This window comes from Knufia obscura (genome assembly GCF_036327395.1).
Source record: "Knufia obscura strain CCFEE 5817 isolate CBS 148926 chromosome Unknown scaffold_9, whole genome shotgun sequence".
NCBI lineage: Eukaryota > Fungi > Ascomycota > Eurotiomycetes > Chaetothyriales > Trichomeriaceae > Knufia > Knufia obscura.
Genome location: NW_027042695.1, coordinates 276918 through 303191, shown reverse-complemented (window position 1 = coordinate 303191; position 26274 = coordinate 276918). Strand labels below are relative to the sequence as shown.

The 26274-nt window shown below is 51.5% G+C and overlaps 9 protein-coding genes across 9 annotated transcripts; 6 read left to right on the top strand and 3 right to left on the bottom strand.

Moving 5' to 3' along the window:
* Positions 1–1819: 1819 nt before the first annotated feature.
* On the top strand, positions 1820–2695 carry PMZ80_007448 (uncharacterized protein; the record flags this gene model as incomplete). The annotated part of the gene is made up of 1 exon (XM_064875856.1): positions 1820–2695. The coding sequence occupies one exon, from the start codon at positions 1820–1822 to the stop codon at positions 2693–2695; it is 876 nt and encodes a 291-aa protein (XP_064728120.1).
* Positions 2696–3153: 458 nt separating this feature from the next.
* On the bottom strand, positions 3154–3761 carry RPL21A (60S ribosomal protein L21A; the record flags this gene model as incomplete). Its single annotated transcript, XM_064875855.1, has 3 exons — positions 3154–3526; positions 3607–3674; positions 3726–3761. 3 exons carry the CDS (start codon positions 3759–3761, stop codon positions 3154–3156), a joined length of 477 nt encoding a protein of 158 aa, XP_064728119.1.
* Positions 3762–3978: 217 nt separating this feature from the next.
* RPS9B (ribosomal 40S subunit protein S9B) lies at positions 3979–4740 on the top strand (the record flags this gene model as incomplete). The annotated part of the gene is made up of 4 exons (XM_064875854.1): positions 3979–4024; positions 4079–4097; positions 4172–4270; positions 4323–4740. The coding sequence occupies 4 exons, from the start codon at positions 3979–3981 to the stop codon at positions 4738–4740; spliced, it is 582 nt and encodes a 193-aa protein (XP_064728118.1).
* A 1817-nt stretch (positions 4741–6557) lies between these two features.
* ATG8 (ubiquitin-like protein atg8) lies at positions 6558–7025 on the bottom strand (the record flags this gene model as incomplete). The annotated part of the gene is made up of 3 exons (XM_064875853.1): positions 6558–6597; positions 6648–6880; positions 6936–7025. The coding sequence occupies 3 exons, from the start codon at positions 7023–7025 to the stop codon at positions 6558–6560; spliced, it is 363 nt and encodes a 120-aa protein (XP_064728117.1).
* Positions 7026–7958: 933 nt separating this feature from the next.
* On the top strand, positions 7959–9394 carry HEM13 (Coproporphyrinogen-III oxidase; the record flags this gene model as incomplete). The annotated part of the gene is made up of 3 exons (XM_064875852.1): positions 7959–9108; positions 9162–9220; positions 9275–9394. 3 exons carry the CDS (start codon positions 7959–7961, stop codon positions 9392–9394), a joined length of 1329 nt encoding a protein of 442 aa, XP_064728116.1.
* Positions 9395–11226: 1832 nt separating this feature from the next.
* On the top strand, positions 11227–12491 carry PMZ80_007443 (uncharacterized protein; the record flags this gene model as incomplete). The annotated part of the gene is made up of 4 exons (XM_064875851.1): positions 11227–11471; positions 11524–11535; positions 11597–12053; positions 12108–12491. The coding sequence occupies 4 exons, from the start codon at positions 11227–11229 to the stop codon at positions 12489–12491; spliced, it is 1098 nt and encodes a 365-aa protein (XP_064728115.1).
* A 782-nt stretch (positions 12492–13273) lies between these two features.
* Positions 13274–14205, top strand: PMZ80_007442 (uncharacterized protein; the record flags this gene model as incomplete). The annotated part of the gene is made up of 2 exons (XM_064875850.1): positions 13274–13298; positions 13349–14205. The coding sequence occupies 2 exons, from the start codon at positions 13274–13276 to the stop codon at positions 14203–14205; spliced, it is 882 nt and encodes a 293-aa protein (XP_064728114.1).
* A 303-nt stretch (positions 14206–14508) lies between these two features.
* PMZ80_007441 (uncharacterized protein) lies at positions 14509–17472 on the bottom strand (the record flags this gene model as incomplete). Its single annotated transcript, XM_064875849.1, has 1 exon — positions 14509–17472. The coding sequence occupies one exon, from the start codon at positions 17470–17472 to the stop codon at positions 14509–14511; it is 2964 nt and encodes a 987-aa protein (XP_064728113.1).
* Positions 17473–19660: 2188 nt separating this feature from the next.
* Positions 19661–24784, top strand: SNT2 (putative PHD type zinc finger protein with BAH domain-containing protein; the record flags this gene model as incomplete). The annotated part of the gene is made up of 1 exon (XM_064875848.1): positions 19661–24784. One exon carries the CDS (start codon positions 19661–19663, stop codon positions 24782–24784), a length of 5124 nt encoding a protein of 1707 aa, XP_064728112.1.
* Between the last annotated feature and the right edge of the window lie 1490 nt (positions 24785–26274).

Sequence of the window (26274 nt, the reverse complement as noted above, 5' to 3'; positions counted from 1 at the left end):
AGTCGCCACAACAACAAGAGACTTCTTTCTGCAGAGCTATGGTGCAACAGCTGCTCCGACTGCCGCCGCCTGAACGAGCAATGTTGGAAGCGAAGGGCACACATCAGGGTAATTTCAGGTGAATGGTATTGTTGCTGGCTTGAAATCATTGATAGTCATGGCCGTGCCAACGCTCTTCCTTCTTCTGCCCAAGACATCTGTCGATCATAGCTTGGTGAGAGTGATGAGAAGAATGTTCGCCAACAAGCGGCTAAACTGTGGCGTGTCCTTCCTGTTCTGTGCATTTTCGCTTCTGTTAGTGTCGTAAGTGAGACCCAAGCAATAACATAGCCAGCCTGTTGATGTACTAGTTGTATGTTATGTCCAGCGCTGCTGGGTGCAACTCCAGAGCACCTGGTCAAGTGCTCACTGCTCGAAGGAATACAACAGCTTGAGACATCGAAGCTAACACACACCGACGACCAACTATAAAGACATTGCTTCCCGTGTACAGATCCAGTATCGTGTCCGATAAGCAGAGTTGGAACAAGGTCAGCGTCGGTTCTGCCACAGCGGGATCGTGGGCATGCTGATTCATGGATAGTGTGATCAAGCTTTGTGTTAGGTCGTCAATGGCATTGGTGCAGAAGATTGCGACCGTTTCGAGAAGTTACCACACTGCACAAGCATCCGGCAGTCTCATGGTCTCCGCATTGTTGTATTTCTGACACAAAAGATCCCCAGGACGAACCGTTCCTCTATATTGCCGGAAGCACAGAACTCTTTGTCAGTTTCTCGAACCATTGTATCCCGAACTTCGAACCTACAGCCATGAGTCGGTAGATGTACACTCTCTCACCGTTTTGACAGATTCCCTCCATTGCTCAGTAACCACACTTAGATACTTACAGGAGAGCCATGAAGTACATCGCAGCCATACTGGCATTTGTGGGAACAGGTATTTTCTCTGCTCACGCACAAGGCCTTGGTGATCCATACGCTGCAAAAGCATGTGAAGGATTTTCCCTAGGCGCGCTCATTTGCGTGAGTTCAGGTCTCCTCGCGCCTCTTGTTCATATCTGCTGACATGCGAAAGCTCACGGACGTATCGTACGTCGTGTGTAGCGGGAATCCCGAAGCACCGAACAGAGAATTGATCATGCAGGCAGGTTTCACATGTCAACAAGGAATCGTCGGACAGAAAATTGATTCTGTAGCGGGCCCATCGGTCACCCCATCCACAACCCGAACATACGATCTGCAAACCTATGGTGCGACAGCAGCACCCACTGCTACCGCTTAGGTGGACCATGTTCAATCGAGAGCATCGGAGTGACTGAGCACGACTGACAGACAGTCAAGTTCAGAGTCATATGTTGACACGCCCTGCAGACGTCGTCATCCGTCTGATGCCCTAACATCTGTTGGTGAGCTTCCGTAGCCGAAGAAGCATGGATTGCTCAATACAATCTCTTCTTTGCCGCAAGATCAAGGATGAGACCAATCGTTATCGAATCATTGGAAGTCGCGGTCGACACTGAACTGTTGAATGTGCTGCCGTCGGGCGAAGTGTAGCTCTGTATTACACCGCGAGTCTGGTCATAGTAGGGACGAACGTTGTTAGATGTATGTAAGCACAAACAAGAATAAGAATGATACGTTCATATACTCCGTTGGCGCCGCCGAAAAGGCCCAGATCTTGGCTGACGCGATGTTGTCGTCTTTCCTAAATAGGCAATACTCTTGTCGCACTGCATCTACGAATGCAATCTAGCCATCTAGAGTTCTTCGCGATGCGGACAGTACACAAACCAACCCTCCAACGACGAACCCAACAGTCATGGCGCAATCTGACCCCTCGCAGCTCCTCAACGAGATCTATACCCAACGCAAAGATGCTCCTCTCAACATCCTTTCCCTAGCAGAACCAATACTAGCCCCAGAGACACAACAGCAATCGCAACCACACTCACAATCACAAAACAGCAGCTCAAGGGACTCATCAGACCACCAAAATGCCTCCCTATCCCCCTCAACACTCTCCGCCGACCTCCAGCACTACCGCGACCTCTTCTCCAAACTCCGCTTCAGCTACCTCGAACAAGTCACAAAAGAGAAGTACATACGCAGTGTAGCCGGCGAGCCGCCCATCCTCGCCACTTCCGACGAGAACGCAGCACTGGAGGACAAACTAGCCGTCATGAAAAGCGAGCTCAAGGCTAAGAAGTTGGGCGTTGAGACGCTTGTTCAGGAGATGGAGGAATTAGCGAGAGAGATTGCTGAGAAGTACGATGGTGTGAATGCTTCTGTTGCGCTGCTGGAGACTCTGCCGGGTGAAGTTGAGGGGTTGGAAGCGGAAGTAGAGGAGTTGAGGCGGCAGCTTGCGGAGAAGGAAGGGGAGGTTGAGAGGAGTGAGGATCCGAGGATGGATTTGTCTTTGGAGGAGACGGAACGGTTGTTACAGGAGCAGAGGCGGAAGAATGAGGATTTGGCAAGGCAGATTAGTGAGGTTGAGAAGGAGATGCCGGGTAAGGTGCGGGATTGTGAGAAGGCGGAGAGGGAGCTAGAGGAAATTGAGAAGAGGAGAAATGAGATTACGAAGTTGGTGCGGGATGCGCAGCGCACGAAGGAGCAAGGTGGGAGGGATCTGTTGGAGGAGCAGGGTAGGTGGTATAAGAGCTCTGAGATTGTGATGAAGGGACTGCTAGGTGTATAAGGTTAAACCGATGCTGGGGAGGTATTGAGCTGGGAGTCACGGCTTGTCTTGCGCAAAGCGCTTTTGGAATTGGACAAGGAGTAATGAGCAAAGCAGCACGATGACACGAAAGATACCCGGATGGCGTTTGTGCGAATGTTTTTTTTAGTATACTTTGGTTCCGGTCGTACAGGACGGCACGAGCTGGGCATGGTGCATAGGTTGAAACAGAAAAGGCGTCAGTGTCGAACGGCATGAGATTGGTATTCATTCAACGTGGATCTCATCCTTCTTGCTCCAGCCTCCCCAGCCACGGTCAATGACTGTCGCAATTATTGCTTCTGCTTGACACTGGTATCATATATGGAGCAGCGTGCTCATTGACACACTTGCTGATGTTGAGCGTCGTTGCAACGCAAAACCTCGATCGACTCTCGGACCCCGAGTAACGCAAACCTCCATAAGCCAACCACAATCGCTTAGATGTTGGTGTCATATGGCACTGGGTTCAGCGACTCAATGTTCTCCATGGCGACAGTCCTGGAATCCCTCGGCATGGCTGGCTGTCTCTTCAGCTGCACACTCTCACCCTTCTCCTTGGCCTCCTTCCTCTTTCTGGCGTTGTCCTTGACTCTGTTCAAGAACTCCTCTCTCGATCGCGATCGCGAAATATGCTCGACTCGGACGTTGACTCGCTTCTCGAGGTATCGGTTGCCGACCTTCTTGTAGATGATCACGCCGACTGCGGACTTGGTGACGTTGTAGACGACACCTGTCTTGCCGTGGTAGACCTTGTATGGCATGCCCTTCTGTACGGCACCGTTGACTTTGATATCGACGATGTCGCCAACCCTATGGTGGAAAAAGACTCATGTTAGATCTTGTGTCCTGATGACCTTTCTAACAGAGTATGGGTTTTTGCGGGTGCTCACTTGTAGTGCTGGAGGTAGGTTGAGAGGTTGATCGTGCCCTTCTTCTTGAAGTCTCGTGAGAAGGCATACTGCGCTCATATTAGCTTTGTGGTTGTCGCATCTTTTCATATTGTACATACGCGAGTACCGCTTCGAAGACCACGGGAGGCACCCATCTTGACTGCTATGCGATGTGGTGAAGGACAATTGTGCTGGACTGAGATTCGGTGTGGTGCTCGTCTTCGTGGTGTCAAAAATGCGCAGGAAGGTGCGACGCCCGCCAAGCGCACACACTAGTGTCTTGGCGGCTTCCTCCGCAAACTTCCCTCTTATGATCGCAAATTGTTCTTGATATCTGTTGCGGTCGACATCTCTAGGTCAACAATCGCAGTCATGGCTCCCAGATCATACTCAAAGACCTACAAGGTCCCTCGAAGACGTAAGCAGACACCAATATAACAGGGAGAGCAGTCGCATACTAACTGAAATGCAGCATTCGAGTCCGCTCGTCTGTACGTTCATCCAGGCCACTGAGCAGCAGCTTGTCTCTGCTCAAGTCTATGGTTACCATCTAACGCCTCAATAGCGACTCCGAACTTAAGATCGTCGGTGAATATGGTCTGCGAAACAAGCGAGAAGTGTGGCGTGTCCAGCTTACTCTGTCCAAGATTCGACGTGCTGCCCGGTATGCAAAAATATCGCACACGAGCAGCATACAGAAAACTGACGGGTACTAGTCAACTTCTGACTCTCGAAGAGAAGGACCCCAAGCGACTCTTCGAAGGTAACGCCCTCATTCGACGACTAGTCCGAGTTGGTGTCCTCGACGAATCCCGCATGAAGCTCGATTACGTGCTTGCCCTCAAGGTCGAAGATTTCTTGGAGCGAAGACTGCAGACCTGCGTCTACAAGCTTGGTCTTGCCAAATCCATCCACCACGCCCGTGTCCTGATCAGACAACGACACATCCGAGTTGGCAAGCAGATCGTCAACGTCCCATCTTTCGTCGTCCGACTTGATTCCCAAAAGCACATCGATTTCTCTCTTACCTCGCCATTCGGTGGTGGGCGACCTGGTCGTGTGAGGAGGAAGAAGGCCAAGGCTGCTGAGTCTGGCGGCGACGGTGGAGATGACGCTGAGGATGACGAGGAGTAAGAATGTGTGTGAAGGGCACTAAATCATCCAACAAAGCACCACAACAGACGTCCATGTCTCAGTACGCCACATGGAGCTGATGACCGTCTGAATAAGCAACATTACCTCCGCCGGTATTTTAAGAGGCATCGGATGGAACGAGAGGAAATGCCACGGAAAGCTATAGCGCAAAATAAGTGCCATAGCAGATTCGATGCAAGAAGTCAATCCACCACACTTGCAGAAAGAAGTCAGCCATTGCGGCTCGCGTTGGTTTTTCGTGCGATCGTCTGTCCTTGATTCATCTGCACAAGCTCATCGTACTCGCCTAGCCCACAGGTATCCTGCTGGAAGCGGGGTTTTCAACGTACTGCTGTAGGCCGAATGATGGTCCCTCCAGCGAATATGGTGCTAGAGGAAAATGCTACCCTCCATCTCAGCCTCAGCCTTCGCTTCCACCTTCAACTTCCTTCCCATATTAAGCTCACACTCCTCGCTCACTCACCCGTCCCTTCTGCCACTACAATACCGGAGCCATATACCCCATCTCGTACCAGAGCATTAGTAACGGCAGCACCACCAGTCATAACACAACCACCTCCCTCTTCAGAAACGCGGAGTAAGACTATCCGTATAAGTAGAAGTCCTCCGGCAATGCTTCTCCTTGCCTAGGAACATGAATCGGCACGCTAGGGTCGCTGCATTTATACCAGCTTGTCTTGCTACTCTTGTCTCTGAGCTTTATCCTTTAGACCTCGTGATTGGATGGTTGGATCAGATACTGCGTGCTAGGATGTTCGTTAGTTCGAGTCGTGGTGTTTGGTTAGCAATGAGGATGCTCGGATTATATGCTTGTATCAGGAACTGAGCTGTTGTGACTTCTTGGACTGAGGTCGAAAGTGCGCTTTGGGGTCGAAGTGGGTATGGCAGTATGGTGCCATATCTTAGGCTCTGGGTGGCGAGGCGATGGCGAGGGCCATCACGGCAAGCGTTTCGAGCGCATGCTAGGAGCTAGGGGCGAGGGGCTTGGAAGGCCCTTGAGCATTGAGCAGTCGGGATCTTGATACTTAGGCAGGTGAGCCCAGGAAAGCAAGAAGAAACCGCGAGAAGTGAAGCGGCGCGGCCCACATTGGCTTGTGTTGTACGCTAGATTTGCGAAATGTGCTCACGTGGTGGTCGTGATAGTCGTGGGCGTACCGGAGGCAGCACCTGCGTGGTGCCGCGTTGAGACCAGGTCTTGTCAAGTATATGTCCCTCGATGAAGCACAGCAGGGTGAGTAACCACTCGCTATGGGTCATGGTCAACGCATCGGGGTAGAGACCAAAGTCAAGATATAAAGAGTCTTCATTCTGGTACTGCGAGCCATAATGACTCGTGGTTGACCCAAAACCGAGCTGCCGTCTCGGAGGCTTTCAGCCATTGCAAAATATTCCTCTACCGCACCTGCATAGCTGCTACTGCCTTGACCAAAGCAATGAGACATCAAAATGGCCCCAAAGCCTTCCGAGGATCGAGCTTGTGTTAACCGCGAACAGTAACAATTAGTGCTGTGTCGAAAGTAGTATTAGCGCTCTGCTGTATGGTCAGTCAACCACCCACAAATAATTTGCAATGCACAACATTCCCGCGGACACGGATATTCTGCCTCGTCACATTTCAAGCATTGTATTCAGGCAAGACTCTTGTCTTCCTTCTCAGCTATGACTTCAGCCGCTATGATCTGTTGTGTTCTTGTAGGAATTCATGTATCCCAAACGCCTTGATTCCCGCCACTCCGTAGCACAATACATTGGTTCATCCTTCGTTCGGCAATCGCATTGCAGGCATGATCATTCGCTTATAGCTCCTCCCAGCCGAAGGTGTTCTCTCCAGAGTATCTGCAAACATGTTAGTAATCGCTCATCCATCAATACTTGACGCAACTTACGTGATGTACAAGAAACCATCCTCATCCTTGTGCTCGTCGTAGATGCTGCTCATGAGGGCAGCGGTTGGTGGGAGGACTTCATCGACGAAGATGAAGATGGCCTTCTCTGGGCTGAGCTTGATTCGCTTGCGAATAACATAGACGAATTGGCCAACGGTCAGATCGGCTGGAACGAGGTACTTCTTCTTGTCGATGGTTGCAATGTCGGACTTCTCGACCTTCTCGCAGATGACCTAGGACTTGTTAGCGATTTTGCTGTGATGAGCGAGGAAGTGGCGAGCGACATACAGGAATACGGTCAGCGTACTTCTGTCGAATGCGGTCGGCTTCGGCCTTGCGCTTCTCCAGCTTGTGCTCGTCCTTAAACTTGGATCGCATATTGGCGGTGTGAGGTGAGATTCTTTGATGATGTTGTGGTTGGATGATTCGAAGGGTAGCGGTATTTGTAGGTGTGTGCGATGTAGTCGGATGGATGATTGTGTAAGAAGGCAAGATGAGATGGAAGTGGTAAGGTAGTCAAGACTAAGAGCGGTGATTCAAGGCAACACTGATGAATGAACCACTCAAAGGACCCCGCAGCCGGTGCACTTGCGTCGGCAGGCAAATAATGGCACCTGACCAATAATCGGACAAACAGCCTCAGCAACCAGAAGAGTCACCCCCAAGCCAGGCTTCACATGCCACGTCACTTGTACCGCAGCTGATATCTCTGTAATCTAGTAATTCTGTTTGGCCACTGTTTGGCCTAGGGATGTGACACGAGATGGTGCAAGGCTACTATTACGATTGCTCATCCGGTGTTGACAATGGAAGAGAGGCAACGAGAGCGGCGAACGACGAAACCAGCTCGAAGCGCCCGAAGAATGAGTGAATGCACGTGGATTAGCGGCCCTTTGTTCAGCGACAATAAACTGGCTCATTACAGTGATTGCTTCGCTCGGGTTCTACGTGTTCATACGGATAACGTCTTGTCCTTCGTCGGGGTATGGAATACTTCTTGGTTGATACTGATACTTGACGAGCAAGCTACGCGGCGATAAGTGAAGTTGCGCCTCGAGCTGCAACTTCCACCTTGACGCGTGATCAGCCGCGACGATGAGTCAGCTGGCAGAGGCAATCGTGTCAAACATTTTAGCACGGGGGAGCTCCTCGGCCGATTGCAAAGAACATTTTTGAGCATGACTTTCGTGGTGAGATCCCATCATGAGATCCGACCCTCACCATCAGCTGATACCGTCGGCCATGAGAATAAAATGAGCTTGTAAATTATTTGACCTTGTATGCCCTTCTCACCGTGATCATTTGTTCACCATGTCTTTCAAGCAGGGCACCAGCAGCATTGGGCCCGCTGTCCGCTCGTTTAAGCATTGCAGATGTGGTTCAAGGATTCCTGTTCAGCAAAGATGGCTTTCAGCAAGCTCGAGACGACTGGCTGAGCCTCCGCAAGCTCGACAAGAACCAGCAAGAAAGAATTATGCCTATGCGCAGGTCGCCGTTGGCATAGCAGTGCTGGGAGCTCTTTCCTACAACTACATTCGCGATCCGGCCCAAGCTGAAGCCCCCGTTCAGAGTGCAACATTAGCTGAAGTCGATGAAGTAACGAAGAGGAGGACACAGATCACTAGACACTCCCCGATGCGGTTGCGCATGGAAAAGTTGATACAGGAGCATCAGAACAAAATCGTCTTTGCGCTGGAACAGATAGATGGACAGAAGTTCAAGAGAGACGAATGGAACAGGAAACTGGGCGGTGGCGGCATATCATGTGTATTGCAGGAAGGCAACGTTTTCGAGAAAGCGGGTGTCAATACAAGTATCGTCTATGGAGAGCTCAACCGACCCGCCATTGAGAAGATGAGAGCTGATCACAAGTCCTTCGTGGGATCCGACGTGGACAAGCTCAACTTCTTTGCTGCTGGCATATCGCTTGTACTACATCCTCGCAACCCTATGGCGCCAACCGTGCATCTCAACTACAGATACTTCGAAACCTCAGACCCTCGAGACCCAGTCAATGCCACAGGACAGGCGAAACACAACTGGTGGTTTGGAGGAGGTACAGATTTGACGCCCAGCTACCTCTTTGAGGACGACGCGAAGCATTTTCACAAGACCCTCAAGACTGCTTGCGACAAGCACGACAAGGACTATTACCCAAAGTTTAAGAAGTGGTGTGATGTCTACTTCCGGATACCGCACCGAGACGAAGCGAGAGGTATCGGCGGCATCTTCTTCGATGATCTAGATGCCAATAGTGCGCCTTCTGCAAAGAATCCCCAAGAAGAGATCTTTCAGTTCTGCGCAAGCGGACTTGAGTCGTTTCTGCCTTCATATTTGCCAATCTTGAAGAGAAGAAAGGATATGCCGTTCACACCAGAGCAGAAAGAATGGCAGCAGCTTCGCCGCGGTCGATATGTCGAATTCAACCTTGTCCATGATAGGGGTACCAGCTTCGGCTTACGTGAGTTGAAATTGGCCCCTTCGTGTTCACATAGTCATGCTAACGATACCGAGGAACACCCGGAGCCAGAATCGAGAGCATCCTCATGAGCTTGCCGCTCTCCGCAAGATGGGTTTATGAAAGTTGAGCCAAATACGGCAAGAGAAGCATGCTAATACTGATTTAGATGCATCCAATATCCGGCACTGGTGTCGAACCCATCCTAGATGAAGATGAGCTCAATACTACTCATCAGAAAGAACTAGAGCTGCTAGAAGTGCTCAAGCAGCCGAAAGAGTGGGTGTGAGTTCTTGGGGAGCTGCATCCTGTGCGTTATGCATGCGATGGTCTTCTCCTCTCAATGTTGTGTATGGGGCTCTGGTATGTTAAAACACCGCTCTCGGCTCAGATTGATTTATGTGTGGCAAAGTACGTCCGCCAAATCAACCGTTCTCAGAGCGAACTCCAATGCATAGTTAAACACATTCTGTTCCACGACAGTGCCTTCACTCAACAGATATGACAGTATGCTTCGTGGGACCTAAATCGTTTATCTGAAGGATCAGGTGTGACAGAGAAGCTCGTTGGACGCTGTCATGCCGGCGAGAACGTTTCAATACGCGAAGGCAAACGTTTTGTACGGAATCCAAGGACTGACTTTACTACCGCCATATCACCGGGCCCAGGTTCTTCTGCCCCGACTGCGAGATTGATCACGAGCCTATCTGGCAGCGTGGATTCTTCGGAGCAGTATTGCTTGGATTCAGTCGTGGTCGCCACAGTGAGGTGACTGGGGATAGGTGCTAGACATGCTGTTTGCCAAAGGGGAATAGCTTCATAGATATGGCAATTCGTCATGCAGCGATTCGTTTCCCATTGTCAAGGATCCACACAGCAAATACAACTACCGCCGAGAACAGTGCTTGAACGATGTTGATGACGCAAGAGAATGCAGCTGTGAGCGGTCGTGCCTGAAGGGATACCGTTGGGACAGCAAAGAAGACTGGGTTAGGGTTTAGGAAGAAGATTTCAAAGAGGTCGTCCCTGTTATCAAGACTATCTGGCATTGTACTTTTCCTAATTGTCACCGGGACGGTATAGGCAGAACTCCTGGGTTTGATGGTGCCCAGCGTCACTGGTTGCAGCAGCACAGTTGCCCTGGCACATGGGTGCGCATTGTTGGCATGGGCAAACCACAAGGGCCATACTACGTTGCAAAGGCTGCCTTAGCAACTGAGTCAAAGGCAATAGAAGAAGTGTGATTGATGGTACCTGTGCTTGCAGCTTGCTAGTATCTTTTCTCAAAGGTCTTTCTGCTGCAGCCTTTCTTCGATATATGCTTTGGACTTGGTCACCCATTCATTCTCAACAGACAGCTCCTGAAAATACTTCTCTGGAAACTGCCTCTTCAGTTCATAAGCTCTCTCATCCAAAGATCTTTGCTCCTCATCAGCGGCGTTAGCGCATAAAGTACTCCTCATCTGTCTCATCTTCCTGTCGCACTATGTCGAGAAGGTTGCTGGCCGCAAAGCTTGATGCGAGAGCTGCTGGAAAGTTGCCAGGTCTGATTAATATTCTTCTCCCTCCAGACACTTCTCAAATGAATCTTGGACGCCTTGGTGAACGTTTTCGTCCGGTGAAACGGTCCGTTGTCGCGACACTCACCGTAGAGACTCAAGGAGACCGCCGGTCATGATTAAGCGTATCTACCACGTTGTGAGCTTTCATGCTACTCCTGGAGGTGGTCCCTGTCCAGTTACTAATAATGCTATGTTTGTTTCGATGGAAAGGCTAGCTGCTGAAGCATCGGTGATTAGCAGAGTGGCGGGGATACGGTTCGCTGCGGATGAAGGAATTGCCGAATCCAGAACTCTGTTTTCGTATGTCCGGGATTCGACTCTTTCCTCCGCTACCCCCACATGATCGCAAAGCATGTTGCTGATCACGAATCGCGATAGCTACCAGGGCAAATGGAGCCATGAGCTCATGCCTTATGGACATAATGGACATAAAGGTGAGTGGGGATTCTGCCCCAAGACATATCTATCGACGAGTCTCCTCCTATAAGACTAGTTTGCCTTCGCTCTTCTCACGTTCAAAGCACTTGTACTTGCGAAACCTGACTTTAGAACAACCACAATGGCATCCGCAGTTGCACAGAAAGTGAGCAGCCTCCTGGGTGGCTCCCATGACACCAAGAAACTAGGCAAGAATGGTCCTGAAGTAACAGCACTCGGCTTCGGCTGTATGGGTCTCTCAGCCTTCTATGGGAAGCCCAAGCCAGATGAGGAGCGTTACGCCTTGCTCGACCATGTCTACAAGAGTGGAGAGCTGTTCTGGGATACTGCGGATATGTACATGGACAACGAGGACTTGCTAGGAAGGTAGGCAGTCTCTGCCTCTGTCCCTGGTAGTGAAATACTGACATGGCTATAGCTGGTTCGAAAGGTAGGCTGTCCTGCGTTTTGCCGGCCCCAAGCGGACGATGGCGAAGTACTGACAATCTCAGAAATCCTGGCGCAAGAGAGAAGATCTTCCTGGCTACCAAGTTCGCCAACTACATGGACCCCAAGACTGGCGAGCGCAGTGTGCGCAATGACCCAGACTATATCCGCCAGCAATGCGACACGTCCCTCCAACGCCTGAAAACGAACTATATCGACCTCTATTACATGCACAGAGCGGACAAGGACCAGCCTATTGAGATCACGGTCAAGGTCATGAAAGAGCTTCAAGATGCAGGAAAGGTCAAGTATCTTGGTCTGTCAGAGGTCAGCGCCGATACGATCAGAAGAGCATGCAAGGTTGCCCATATCGACGCGGTACAGATGGAGATGTCCCCATTCTCCATGGAGGTTGAGCAAGAAGGCATACTGCAAGCATGTCGCGAGCTCGGTGTCGCCGTCGTTGCTTATTCTCCGTTAGGAAGAGGTGAAGACGCCCCAACACCAGTCGTGCCGGCAAAGGTTAGCTAACATATCCGCATAGGGTTCTTGACAGGCAGCATCAGGTCCCGCGAGGACTTTGAAGAAGGTGACTTCCGATCGTTCGCGCCGAGATTCAACGAGGAGAACTTCCACAAGAACTTGGAGCTTGTGGACACGTTGAAGCAGATTGCGGACAAAAAGGGGTGCACACCTGGACAGCTGACGCTAGCATGGTTGATGAACGCGGATCCTCTGATCTTCCCCATTCCAGGCACGACAAGGCCTAAGAACTTTGACGAGAACATGGGATCGTTGAAGGTGAACATTAGCAAGGAGGAGGATCAGGAGATCAGGAAAGCCATCAGCAATACTGAAGTGGCAGGTGGCAGATATCCAGAAGGGTTCGCATCGACGTGTATGGTTGATACTGTTCCACTTGATCAGTACAATGGACCGCACAAGAATGTCATGGGCTAAGCTGCGATTGTGGAAGGCCCATGGTAAAAGTTGAAGTGGTGTGAGTTGAGATATCCTGCTAGCCGTGGGTATCTAGACAATCAAGACTTTCCGCATATGCTGTCTGTGCGACCCGAACGCCATTGTGCGCCCAACATGACACCCATCTGTTCATACATTGACCGCGAATCTGCCATGTGTTGCTGCACACGAATCGCACCTTCCCTGCTTAGTAGTTCACAACTGGTGCCTTCCATGGCCGAATCTTCATATGTCGTCGTGATGATTCAGGCTTCTTCGGCTGGTTTTTGAGGAAAAGATGGTAGTTCGCTCGTAGCCTGCTCATGGCTGACTTGGTCTGTGCTGCTCGATAGTCGAGGATTATTCCGCCATGAAGGAACTGAAAGCCGCCAGACATCGATTTGGTCGGCTTCATCTTGATGTGAACTTTCGGAAGTGTGCTGTAGTCGCGTTCAACTCAAATTCGATGGCCTAAAGTGATGGGATGGATCTGCTTGGTATGTGCTGACCCCTTCAGTCCGTTGCTATCAACAGCAGGAGTACTCCCCAGCCGAGGAGCATATCGATAGACTCCTCGCCGCACTTGCCTCTTTGGGAATGCTCGAACCACATGCTCAGATCTCGAAAGTACACATCGCAGCAATACTGGATACAAGCACTTGAGATAACTAGCCTGATACTAACTGGCGAACGCCCCGTGAACTCCAATTACCCAGACTTTGATATCTCGTCGTTACCAGCCCGTCCGAATCTAAGCTACCACTATACCATAATACACCACAATGGATCCCTTCTCCGGCGAAAGTGGTATGTCCTACACGCCCAACACAAACCGGAAGCACGCTGACCAGCCACAGAACTCCTCAACATAACCACAGCATTCTACACGCACGCCTACCAATCAGTCCTGGACTTCGACACCTCCTCCCTCTCAAGCAACAACAAGCCCCTCGCACAAACACTCAAGTACAGAGCCCAGATAGCCCTGGGCCAGTCACGAGAAGTCGTGTCCGCCCTCTCAAAGAACAAAGACGCAGCGTCAAGGTCAATAGTAGCGCTAGCGAAGAACGACCTCTCGACAGCCACAGAATTAGCGGATAGCTCAGACTCAGAAGACTCAACAGTGCAGATATGTGCCGGGACTGTGCTAGCCAACAACGGCGAGTACGCCAAAGCCGTGGAGCTACTGGGTAGACACCAGGGAAGTCTCGAGGCGGTGGGGCTACTAGTTCAGATCCACCTACAGCAGAACCGGACGGATCAAGCAGTGAAGGAAGTCGCGGCTGCGAAGAGATGGGCACAAGATAGCCTCCTCGTTAACCTAGCAGAAGCATGGACGCATCTCCGAGTCGGAGGACAAGAGAAGTACCAAAGTGCATACTACGTCTTCGAAGAACTGGCGAGTGCACCCGGCACGCAGAGCGCGACTGCGCTGGTGGCACAAGCCGTGGCTGAATTACATCTGGGACGGCACGAGGAGGCAGAGAGCGCACTAAACCAGGCGCTTGAGAGCGAGAGTGCGGATGTGCAGGCTATTGCGAATGCGCTGGTGTTGCAATATGTGACTGGGAAGGGACAGGGTGAGAGGGCGAAGGAGCTGGCGGAGATGCTGAGGAGTAGGGATGCTGAGCACCAGTTATTGGTTGATCTGGCGGAGAAGGAGAGTCTGTTTGATACGGCTGCGGCGAAGTATGCGCCTAAGGTGGCTTCGTGAGCCGGGCAAAAGACAAGGTCTGAATGAATTATGAGAAATATGGATCCATGAATTACAACCAGTGGCATGCCATAGACAATGTTCATCTGGCGCAGATTGGACTTTATCTATACGCAAAGGGTGATGGTATCCGTGTCTTCGGCCGAGGGCCGTCAGCACCAGGCCAGATAACTGTGTTCGAGGCTGGACAATTTCATTGGGCACTGCAGCCCTGTTTGCCTCAAGCTTCCTACACTGTTCCTACAACACCAATAATCTACACCCAATACCAGATACCAAATCTCCACCAATATTCCCAAAGTCCTACTCCTCAAAATCAGCAGTCCTAAGAACCTCCCTCTCATATATCACCGCCGCACTCCTCACCATAATCTCCGCCTTCCTAAGCAACTTCTCCTCCAACTTCCTCTTCCTCATCTCATACAGATCGCCCGCTTCCGCATCACCCTCCTCAGCCGCACTCCTATTCACGTCCCTCTGTATCTGCTTAGGCTTCCACCCACTTATCCCCATCATAATCGGCAGAATATCCTTCTTAGCGTCCGCCTCACTAAGCGCCCTGACGCTCTTGAACCCGTTCTCATACAACAAGCGCGCCATCCGTCCCTTGACAAATGTAACCTGTGCCATCTCGAGGAGGTCCGCGCGGGCACCGGCGTACAGACGACTTTGCATGTGTTCCAGGACTGCGGCTAGCATGCTGAATCCGCTGGCTTCGGAGTTGGTGATGGTGGGTCGAGCTGGTGTTCCCGCGCCGATTAACTGTGCGTCTGGGCCGATCGTGCTCTCGTCGTGATTGCGTGACTGGTCGGGTGCAAAGTGGGATATTGGCGTTGCCATTCGCTGGCAGAACTTTATCATTCCTGCTGCGAAGCCGTGACATGTTTGGGCTAGGTTCTGGATTGTGCCGCGGGGGAGGTTGTATTTCAGGCTGATGGTGTTGATGGGTGTTTCATTGCAGATGTCGCGGAGGGCGAAGGTGCTGTAGACGCGTCTGTAGATTCTTGCTGTGCGGAGTTCGTCTTCTGTGCGTTCGGGGAGATTGTCGAGGCCGGAGTTGGCGAGTTGGTTGACGAGGGCTGGGTTTATGCCTATTAGGCGGAGGGCGCGGAGGGATGGGTCGTCGAGTTGTTCGAGGAGGGAGCGGAAGGTGGGCCAGGCGACTTCGCTTGTCGTTGCGAAGGATTGTGTTTGGTGGGGGATTGGGGTGAAGAGGTAGAAGAGGTGCATTTCGCTGTCCATTACGAAGGAGCTTAGGGCTTGTCGGAGGTCGGCGTGGACGAAGAGGCCGTCTTCTGGGGTTAGACCTGATGCTACGATGGCGTTGCCGAGCGCGGTGGGAGCGTAAGTGTCGTATTCGGTGACTTCGATTAGTTTGTCTTTGAGGAGGGAGACGATGGCAGCATCAAGCATGTCGAGAACCATCTTATGGTTTGGTGCCGTGTGCCAAAGGAGTGAGTTTTGTGCATATTCTTGGAGGCCTTCATAGGTCGAGATCATGCGTGTTGAGATTGTCTCCAGGATTGCACGTTTGATCCCTCGTTTCTCGGGAGTTAGACAGCTCATAACTGCGGGTAATTCTGCCTCAAGGAGCTCAGCCACCGGTTCGAGCTCGATTTTCTGGCAGCAGAGGAAGGTTTCGCCAATCTCGTCTTTCCCCTTTCTGCCTGCTCGACCGCGCATTTGACGAAGCATTGCCGGACCGACCATGTCGCGACCCATCCTTGCACTATTAAGGATGACTCTGCGAGCAGGAAGGTTGATGCCAGCCGCTAGACTGCATGTTGCGACGATGACCTTGAGAGTACCATTGTCGTATGCCTCGGCTATGATATCTCGTTCTTCGATTGTCAGTCCTGCATGATGAAAGCCGACACCAGAAGGTACCGTGTCCGAGAGACGAGGCTCAAAACCACCTGGTAGAGCTTGCAAAGACGCAAGTACGTCGATCCTACGCTCCGTGACTTCGGCAGACGCTGGAATGTGATGCAAAGTCTTTGCAATAAGACACGCAATAGCTTGCGAGGATGCTCTGCTATTGCAAAAGACTAGTGCTCCATAGCCTTGCTCAGCGGTCTCCGCAGCCAGCGCCACAACTGCATTCGTCAGTGGATTGGACAGTTCCTGATACAGCGACTTTTCGATGATGCGTGTTGGCTGAGATGGCCTTTGTGTAGGATCGCTGCTGGTGAGCTGACTTGCCGTTTTCAAAAACTCCTTCGAATTTGCGCTCGGGTAGATGGTATTTTCATAGACAAGATGCTCATGGATAGGGATAGGTCTGTATTTTGCCACAAAGAACTTTGCCCGCAACCAATCTGCAAGGACTTCAGGATTCGCGAGAGTGGCGCTCATGCCCACAATCTGTATGCCTAGCTGTAGACACATAAGCTTCGTCAGCATCAGCTCGAAGATGTAGCCACGATGTTCGTCATCAAGCATATGCAGCTCATCGCACACAACTATGCCTAAGTCACCAATAGTGCCTTCCTCAATGGCAGAGTTGACAAGCATATTGGCTTTCTCTATGGTGCACACAGCGACATCACAGTCAGACCATGTGGCTTTGCTCTTGCTTCCGCCGTAGAAGGATACGACTGTGATTTCTGGTGACCTCGACTTTTGTGCGTTCATGCCTGGTCCTTCTGAGCACTCCTCCCTTCGAAGACCTTCAACAAGCCTCCTCAGCCACTTAGTCTTCTCTTGCACGAGGGCGACATAAGGAAGGACAAGAAGTGCTTTCTTGGCAGGATTCTGTAGGACTTTCTTGAGTAGGACGACATCAGCAACCAAAGACTTCCCGCCACCCGTTGGTGCTGTATAGACCAAGTTTTTGGCTTGTGAAAGCACACCACTCCGCATCAAGCATGAAGATTGCCACGGATAGATAGCATGGACACCAAGACCTGCAAAATTCTCGACAAGCTGTTTTGGCAGGTCATAACTCGGATGGCGAAGAGATAATAGAGGATGCTGCGTCACACTAGGCGTTGAGCCTGGTCGATATGGTTGAACCTCCTCAACATGCTCATCGGAGCACTCGACGATCTTGCTAGCTCGAATTTCTGTATCATTCTGACGACTGAATTGTGCCGCGCCACCCTCAGCATCAGTCTCGGCAAAAGCGCGCTTAGTACCTGCTATGGAGACTGGATGAAACTTCTGTCGCCTTGTGAGGTCGACGGACGTAACAAAATTGTTATTGACCTGCTTCGCTGGCCCGGTTCGACCATTAGTAAGCACTGAAGGCTGCCAACTCACTGCCATAAAGCTTAGAGCTTCTACGCAGGCGATAACACAAAAGCTTGGTGCTGTCCAATAGCTCGGCAATGATCATGTGTACCATACCAGTAAACGATCATGATGAAACGAATGTATCATGCCTGTGTGCTTTCCCATATTACTGAAGTTTAGCGACACGCCGCAGTGAGTGATGCAGGCACCACTGCATTTGCAATGGGGTGATGTCGTTGCACGCAACAAACAAGCCAAAGCAAGGGCTGGCCACACTTTCGACTACACTAAGCTCAAACGAGTAAGGTACGCTCGTCTCGTGCTTCTGATGTGACAGGAGAGCCACTTCCAGAAACAGCCAAGCATCTACGTCAATTCTAACGTGCTGAAAGACTTGCTCCTGCGCCGAGAGCAACATCTCATTTCGTCAGCAAATGTGCTGAGCTTGCACACATCATGGCTCTGTAGGGTGTTCCCTGAAACAGCTAGAATTTGTCATTTACGTACCGTACACTGTGACAGAGACAGACTACTATACAAGGCACCACTACCGAGCAATGTGAGCAGAAAGGCAAGCTATGAAGAAGTTGTGGCCGATATCGACTTCGGGAAGCTGCCAGACTGAGATGTGAAGGTGCAAAGGTTGAGTTGCACCCATAAAATGCTGCTTGCATGGGCTGGACTCCGAGCCCGACCGGCACTATTACTGCCGTTCGCCATCTAATCAGTGTTAATGATCGATAAATTCCTTTCCTCCCTGTTGCTGTTGGTAGAGCTATGATGGATTCCGAACACCAAAGGGTTGTCGACTCAAAAGATATAGTGCATCAATTGCGATGGCTCAAGTGTAACATAGACAGATGTTGTCTTTCTTGTCCTGATAATGAGGTACGGAAGGCGAAGAAGCAGGGATGGCTTCGGCTGGCGCCAAGGAGCACGCTGAACGCCAACCTTCACAGTTGCGGAGCTTGCAAGATCCACTCGCGACCGCATCTCAATCTGACCACATCGAACCACGGTCGTGGGATGAAGCCAAAGAGCTTGTCGAGGTACTGCCCATCATTCCTGAACTACTTTCTCTTCGTGCTGTTACGAAAGATAGTTGCATATTGTAGGAATGAGGGTCGGCAGAGTTCACACGCTCTTACGATTTGGTGGTTAGGCAAATTATTGCCAATGGTTTGATTGGTTGTAAGTCGGCACGCAACGGTATGCGGATGTCGCTGATCTTTATCCAAGCGATTTCGTGGTAAGCTTCTCAGCTCAGCCCAAAGTTTTCTCTATCATTCTGGTGTTGCGGAATAGTGTGCTGTGCCTCGAGTAAGACTCTTGCCTGACAGCACAGCAGCCCTGAGCACAGTTGATTCCTTCATCGCCCTTGACGATCCGGGTTTAGCTTTCCCGCTCTTGACAGGCTACTGTATGCGTGCTAAAAGTGGGTACCATAGCGGCGAGTCTCTTTGTGTCTCGTTTCTTCTTGTTGTCTGTCCCTCTGTCTCTTCGTGGCCCGCGATTTCCTGGCCTTGCGCTTGATTTACTTCTCGGCTTTTAGCGTTCCATTCATTCGATCTGATCCTGCCTATGCACCTGCGTAACGGTTTTCTTTCCACCTCTTTTTTCTCCCTCCATCTTCGTCGTTAGCGTTTACCCTTCAGCTACCGCTATCACGAGCGAACGGCCTGTTTGCGCCAGACACAGTCCGATACCCAAAGTGGCCGTCACCCTACCACGGACTCTGCCTACGGTGCACTCCTCGGCTGTGTGGCTCAGTACTGTCGTCCGGCACGTGAGCATCTGAATGAGGCACCATATCATTGAGGCCCTACTTGAGTTACTGGTCCCTTCCTTTTACTGTCACCAATTACTGGGATCCACCGGGCTTTCGTCGGACTAGTACATCTATCAACCTGTCCCACTGCCACATTCTTCGCTTCTATCACCCTTCTTCTCTCATCTTTCTTACCAACCTCAACCCGTTTGTCGTTTCCCAAACGCATTTTCACAGCTGGGACAACTCATCCGCCACTGCTTCTCCTCCCGGCGTAGACATCAACTCCATACTACAAAAGTCTTGCCGGCGTCCAAGTTACTAGACCTTCTGTCGTCGACCACCCATCGCGGCACTTGTGCACGGACTGGCAAACTGATCCACGATCGTCTATTCGACATGCAATGACGATTCGATATTGGAAGGTCAAATTATCGTGCGATTTGAGGCACGATGTCCTCGACTTCAGCCGCTGGAGCGGCTTCGGAGTCGGCCACTCATTTGGGTGATCTGGGTCGCGCTCCAGTCTCAAACGCGCCAAGTCCAACCGCATTTAGTAGCGATCTTATTCTTGCACCCGAGGCACCTACCGCGCCATCTGCGCCCCAGTCACAGCCTATGACTGCTACTGCATCTACAGCTTCTGATCAGCCAAACACAGCTGGCAATGATGGAGCAAACGATTCCGGCATTTACGGCACAAGGTCGCGCAACCGTCCCGGAAGGGCTCGTCCCAATTATGCAGACGACAAGGAGATAGACATGGAGATAGAGGCGACTGGGAAGTACCCGAAGGCTCAAAAAAAATCTGCTGCATCTGTGCCCTTGCCCACGCAACAGATGGACGTAGGTGGAGTAAGCGATGGCTTCCCTGCGGTCAATGGCACGGGTGTCGCGGCGGGTCCGGGAAGCGCAACACTCGCATCCAACAGCGCTCACAATGTCGCGCCAGCTTCGAATGCCGCTTCCAAGAAGCGCAAGCAGCCGGAAAGCAGCACCACCGTCCAGCCTCCTGCGCCTCCACATCCGAACCCGAACCCGGTCCCGAGCCCTCCCAGCGCGTCGCGAGCGCAGCTCATCGAAACGAACATGCTGAGCTTTAGCAAAAGTCGGAAGCGCCTGAATAATAGACAGCAACTGGTTGCTGATGATGGGACAACCATACAAGTCAATGACCATATGTACTTCCTCTGCGAACCGCCGGGTGAACCATATTACTTCGGCAGAATCATGGAATTTCTGCACGTTGACAACGACTCGAGCGCCGCGGTCGAGGCTGTACGAGTCAATTGGTTTTACCGGCCGAAAGACATCCAGCGCCGGGTACAGGACACACGGGTCGTCTTCGCTTCTATGCATTCCGATACATGCCCTCTTTCACAAATGCGAGGCAAGTGCAACATTCAACACCTGGCCGATATTCCCGATCTCGACGACTTCCGGAAACAGCGAGACTCTTTCTGGTTCGACAAGTTGTTTGATAGATATATGCACCGATACTACGAAGTCATCCCTACCGCAAAGGTCGTGAATGTACCCCGACGTGTCAAGAAAGTTCTGGATGAGCGCTGGAAATTCGTGCTTGTTGAGGTTGGTCGTGGTCGAGAGTTGACCAGTGCGAGTAAAGTGTGCAAGAGATGCGGTGATTTCGCCTCAAACCATTTGTCAGTCGACTGTGCAGTCTGCAAGAATACGTACCACATGTCGTGCGTTCGACCACCGTTGCTGAGAAAACCGGCGCGTGGTTTCGCTTGGGCATGTGCTGCATGCAGTCGGGTTCAGGAACTTAAAATGGAGGCTAGACACACTCCTATGAGCGATAACGAAATATCGCGCCTCGCTGAAGCCGAGAGTTTCGACGAGGAGGAGGATACACCTGCTCAGGGTGGAACCACTGGTGAGAACAGTCCTGGAATGGACGAGCATGTCTCACCCACAGCAACTCAGCTCGCCCAAGCGAACCTCTGGCTATGGCGCTATCTCGGCATACATTCAAAGCCAGAAGATGCGCTTGATTACGATGATCGAATATATCCTAGAGCGAGCTCTCGACTTGGTCCACGACATCAAGCAGGTATCACGGTGTGGCACGGTAGGCCTCTTGAGTTCATCAAGCCAGCAGAAGCTAAGAAAAAGTATAAGCCGATGGTAAACAGCAAGAAAGATCACAAGGCTGCTGCACTGCTGGAGAACGACAAGAGACCAAAAAGGCCGAAGTGGGTAATCGACGAGCCTACAGGATATGTGGCGAGAGGACAGGATGAGCCGATCGAAGTCAAAGGCAGGAAGGAGTACACTGCTCAATTGACCTTCAAGATGCCAGATCCTTCCCAGTTTTCCGAGCGAGGCCTCGATGAACATACACGACCAGAGAATTACGACAAAATAGTTGATGCATTTCTGCTTCGCTGTGATCAGGAAATTGCGCCTCTCTATGGATTGGGCAAAGGAAACGTGGATATCCGCACTAAGGGCCTAGAAAAGCTGCAAGACAACGGTTATGATGCCGAAAAAGCGATCGAGGTCATGCGCAAGGTGTCGGCCAAGAATGATCTGAAGTTGCCGGAACTCAGCAAAGAGGAGCTCAAGCGTTTCGAAGAGGGCGTTGGCATGTACGGTAGCGAGCTGCATGCTGTCGCGCGCTACATCAGTCCGACTATCAAGGAAAGCCGCGTCGTACGGTTCTACTACATGTGGAAGAAGACCCCGCGAGGAAGGGAAATCTGGGGCAACTATGAAAACCGCAAATCGAAGAAGGATTCCAAGAGAGTTGAAAAGGATGCAAATGGTGCCAAGCTTCAAGATGATGTGGGTGATGCTGCAGATGACTCTGCTTTCGACAACGAAAAGGCTGCGAAAGTCAGGCGAGGCTTCAAATGCAAGTTTTGCAGCACGACCTCGTCACGATTATGGCGAAGGGCTCCTGCGACAGCTCCTGGAACCTTAGTGCCTCGCGAGCTTGGCTCCAAGAACGCAAAAGACAAGAGCAACTGGTTGATATCTGCTCTGTGCGGCAAATGTGCATATCTGTGGCGTCGGTACGCTGTTGAGTACGAGCCAATCGAGGAGATTGCGAAAAAGATTGCCATTGCAGGTGGTCGTGCATCAAAACGGAAGGTCGACGAGGAGCTGATGCGTATCGTCTTGGAGGCGCAGAATTTTGCTGGAGACACAATTTCCAAGAGCACTGCCCAGATCGCAACTTCGGCCGGAATTGACGTGCCACTAGCGATGGTCGAATCGGATGAGCCGCCCAAGAAAAAGGTCAAGGCCGATGTCCCAATACCAGAACCTGTCGTCGAGAAGAAGAAAGTGGTCCCAGAGAAACCTGTCGAACTGGAGCCTCTCAAGCCGGAGATGCCACGCGTCAAAGAACACCCGTGTGCTGTTTGTCACATCATCAATCATCCTGATCATAAGATGCTCAAGTGCAGAGATTGCAGATTGCATGTGCACGCGCCATGCTATGGTGTCAACGTACCTACGGGGACAGGTCCGTGGTACTGTGATATGTGTAAGAACGATCATCATACGCTGGTCTCCACGAATTATGAATGCGTACTCTGTCCCGTTCGACGGACGCCTCAGGAGCTTATGGAGCCGCCAAAAGTCTCTCACAAGAAGAAGACTGATCGCGAAAGGGAGAAAGAGCGTGCTGAGCGCGAAATGGTTCAGGAAGCTGGTCGGAGGTGGCGCGAGGACCAGCTAGCTGCAGGTCGCCCTGTCGATCCTCGAGAGCCGCTCAAGCGCACTGCCTGGAACAATTGGATGCACGTAAATTGTGCAGTGTGGACAGAGGAGATCCGCTTCGGCGATGCAGAGCACTTGGACGCGGCAGAAGGTGTCGGTTTCATACCAAAGGAACGTTTCGAGACGCCGTGCAAGTTCTGCAACGAAACAGGCTTCCCAACCATTACATGCCAATTCCCCTCCTGCAACAACAGTTTCCATGTTGGGTGCGCTCATCAACGAAAGTTGATACTGGGGTTTGACATCACTCCTGTCAAATCGAGTCGAAGGGACTCTGTACAAATAATGAAGCTCGACCAAGAAAGCGGACGGGCTGTGCCAGGTATCTGGTGTCCAAATCATCCCGTGTCTACCGTGGTGCATAACATGCTCGAGACAACACCTTCAGGATCTACTGCGTTACAGGAGTTTGTTCGTATGTACAAGCAAGTGGATACCACGGTCACGGGGACTGTCCGACGAGCCGCTCAATACCAGTCGAACCTCCAGGCATCGACCACCGCGGCTCAGCCGCCACCTCGCCGACAATCAACTATTAATGGGAACGCTCATCAGCCAGTACCGGTGGAAGCTATTACCGGACAAAATGCGCGGTCCCCTTCCCCAATGTCTCCCCGAGTCAATGGTGGTGATCACGAAGTCCCTCCCACGTCTCAAGGTCTCAGGGTCAAGTCCGAGAAGAAATGCTGCACTTGCGCCACAGAATTCAGCCCCAAGTGGTGGGTAGTCAACAGGGATTCAACACCAAAGGCATCGAGCCCAGAGGCACAGCTAAACACTACGGCGCAAATTCCAGCATCCGAGAGTACGTCGTTGCGGGCGAGTAGCAGTGCACAACCACCATCACCCGAGCTACATGACCAGTCCGCAGCCTCGGCGCCAGCGCCCGCAGCAGCATTCGCTGTTCCAACACCAGCTGATGTCAAGCCTGAACCAATTGATGTTGACACGATGGATGTGCCTGCAGAAACGCTTTACCAATGCCATAAGTGTCATACGAACAAAAAGACACCTCCGTCATCGCCTTTTCAAGTCCGTCGCACTGGGGTTCGAGCCGAGCCTGTTCACGAACCGCCTGCTCATCCGACTCCAGTGATGCCTCAACAGCAAGTAGCACAACCGCCGCCAGATGGACCTCCACATTCTCACCCAGGCCTTCATCCTTCTGGACCTCTGCCACCGCATCTATATCATAATGGCAGACCACCATATCCTGGGCCACCGCCGATAATAAATGGTGCACCTCCTGGTCCTCATCCTGCAGCGATCTACGGTCCCCCTCCACCATATCACCGACCAGGAGAGTTTGGCTACCCGTATCCACCGATTCACTATGCAATACCTGGTGGACTGCCACCGCCTGGTCCTCGTCCAAACGGCATTGCTCAACATTCACCGCCTCCAGGCCCATACGCACATTCACTGGCCGGTCCACCACCAGGTCAACCAGGCTCACCGCACGTTGGATCAACAAATGGCTCGAATCCATACCACCAGCGTGCAGGCGAATCACCAAACCTGCCATACGGTGCACCTCGAGGGTACGGACCGCCACCACCGTCACATGTACCGCAACGAGCACCCTCTGCTATGGGTATGATCCAGCCATCAAGCGCGACTGAACAGCCCGGACAGACGCCAGCAACCCGGCCAAGCGAAGGCAACATCGGCACACCCGGGCCAGGAAGGAGTCGCGTCTCAGAAAGCCCACGCCTCACTCATCAGGATGTACCCATGGCAGATGGCAGCCGAGAGAGACGGTCGTCAACCGCCGGACCTGGGCCCGGAGCCAGCGCAAGCCCAAGCTTGAAGAACCTGCTTAGCTAGAAGCCTGCAGATGATTCGAGCACGAGGCAGAAGAGGAAACGAAGCCATGATGGGGATGAGCGGGTTCAAGGCGTCAATAAGCGGAAGTACAGCATTCGGGATGAGGTTGGGAGTACGGGGGACACTGATACGAGAAAGAGGAAGAGCCGTCGCAGGTCGAGAGATTAGATACCCTGGAAGGTCGCCAGCTGCATGCTGAGCATGTACCGTCGTGTTGCAGCAGCCTATGTTGTCTTATATTGATGTATGATCACATGTAGCGAACAGAAGAGTATAGACCACTTACTCGCTATGAGTTGGCTTGAATTGCCCAAGGCAGAAGACATCAAGACAACTTCTCATTTCCGGCTCCTGAGCTCAAGTTGTCCATATTCGTGCCTATGTTTCTTGTACAAGATTATTGCCTATCCAGACCGGGGGATATTGACACTTATCGACTGGTTATGGTCTTTTGGTAACCGCCGAAGGTCAGTTGAAGACTCGAAGGTAACAAATTCACGTCGCAAATAAAAATGTCATTTTCCAGTACCAACCACTACATTGACATGCTATGGGCAACTAACACGGTCACTTCTGAGCTGATGCTCGAGGCCTAAAGTACTATGTGCGTTACTATCCTCGGCAACAGATCCACGAGAGCAAATGTCCGCCCAGCCAGTCCCAGAAGCATAATGCCTTGGATATTTGTGCCTTCAAGCATGTCCATCGTTACCAGAGTCGCTCGAGTACGGAAAACGATTGATCGGTCTTGTCCGTACCATAAATTGAGCTCCGTGGAGATTTCCGGGCATTATATTGGGGTGTCAGGGACGTCTAAGCGCAAAACACCTAATTAAGCACCGAGGGCGATGATGTGCTTAACTGCTTGAAAAACGACAAATTGCACGGGGTACAGGGCTGCACCGGACGTCTAGGATTGCATTCGTCGTAGTACATCACATTAGGACAAGCGACGAGAATGGCCCCGTTGCTTGACAAACTTGCTGATGCTTCGAGGGCATTTCGCTACGAGCTTCAGAACGGCCACAAGGCTCACAAAAGGAACAGTGGATGGCAAAGCGACCTTTGTAGGGCGTATATCAGCAGACGAATCTTTCTCACATTCTTCAGCAGACCACGAGTACGCTGCTTGGCGAAAACCGTAACAGAAGCAGCCTTGTAGGATGATCATATTTCAGCAGAATTAATCATGCTGACCAAATGCTCTGCAGATAGTATGGATATGGTGTGTGTACCGATGCCTTCACTTTGATTCCAGACAGTAAAGATGCCAGTGCTTTTCTTTAAGGTCTATCGCGCCATTCGCCCATCAAATGCTCAAAAACCAGATTGGTAACCTCGATCGTGCCTTCATGCTGCATTTCTTTTGCTTGTAGCGCCGTTTCATTACCTCCGCCGTTATTCGTCACACCTGTACATGCTGTGAAACACGAAGAGCTGTTGTAGCTATTTGTTCATAGTCTCAAATCGTCAAATATTGGGTATAGGTT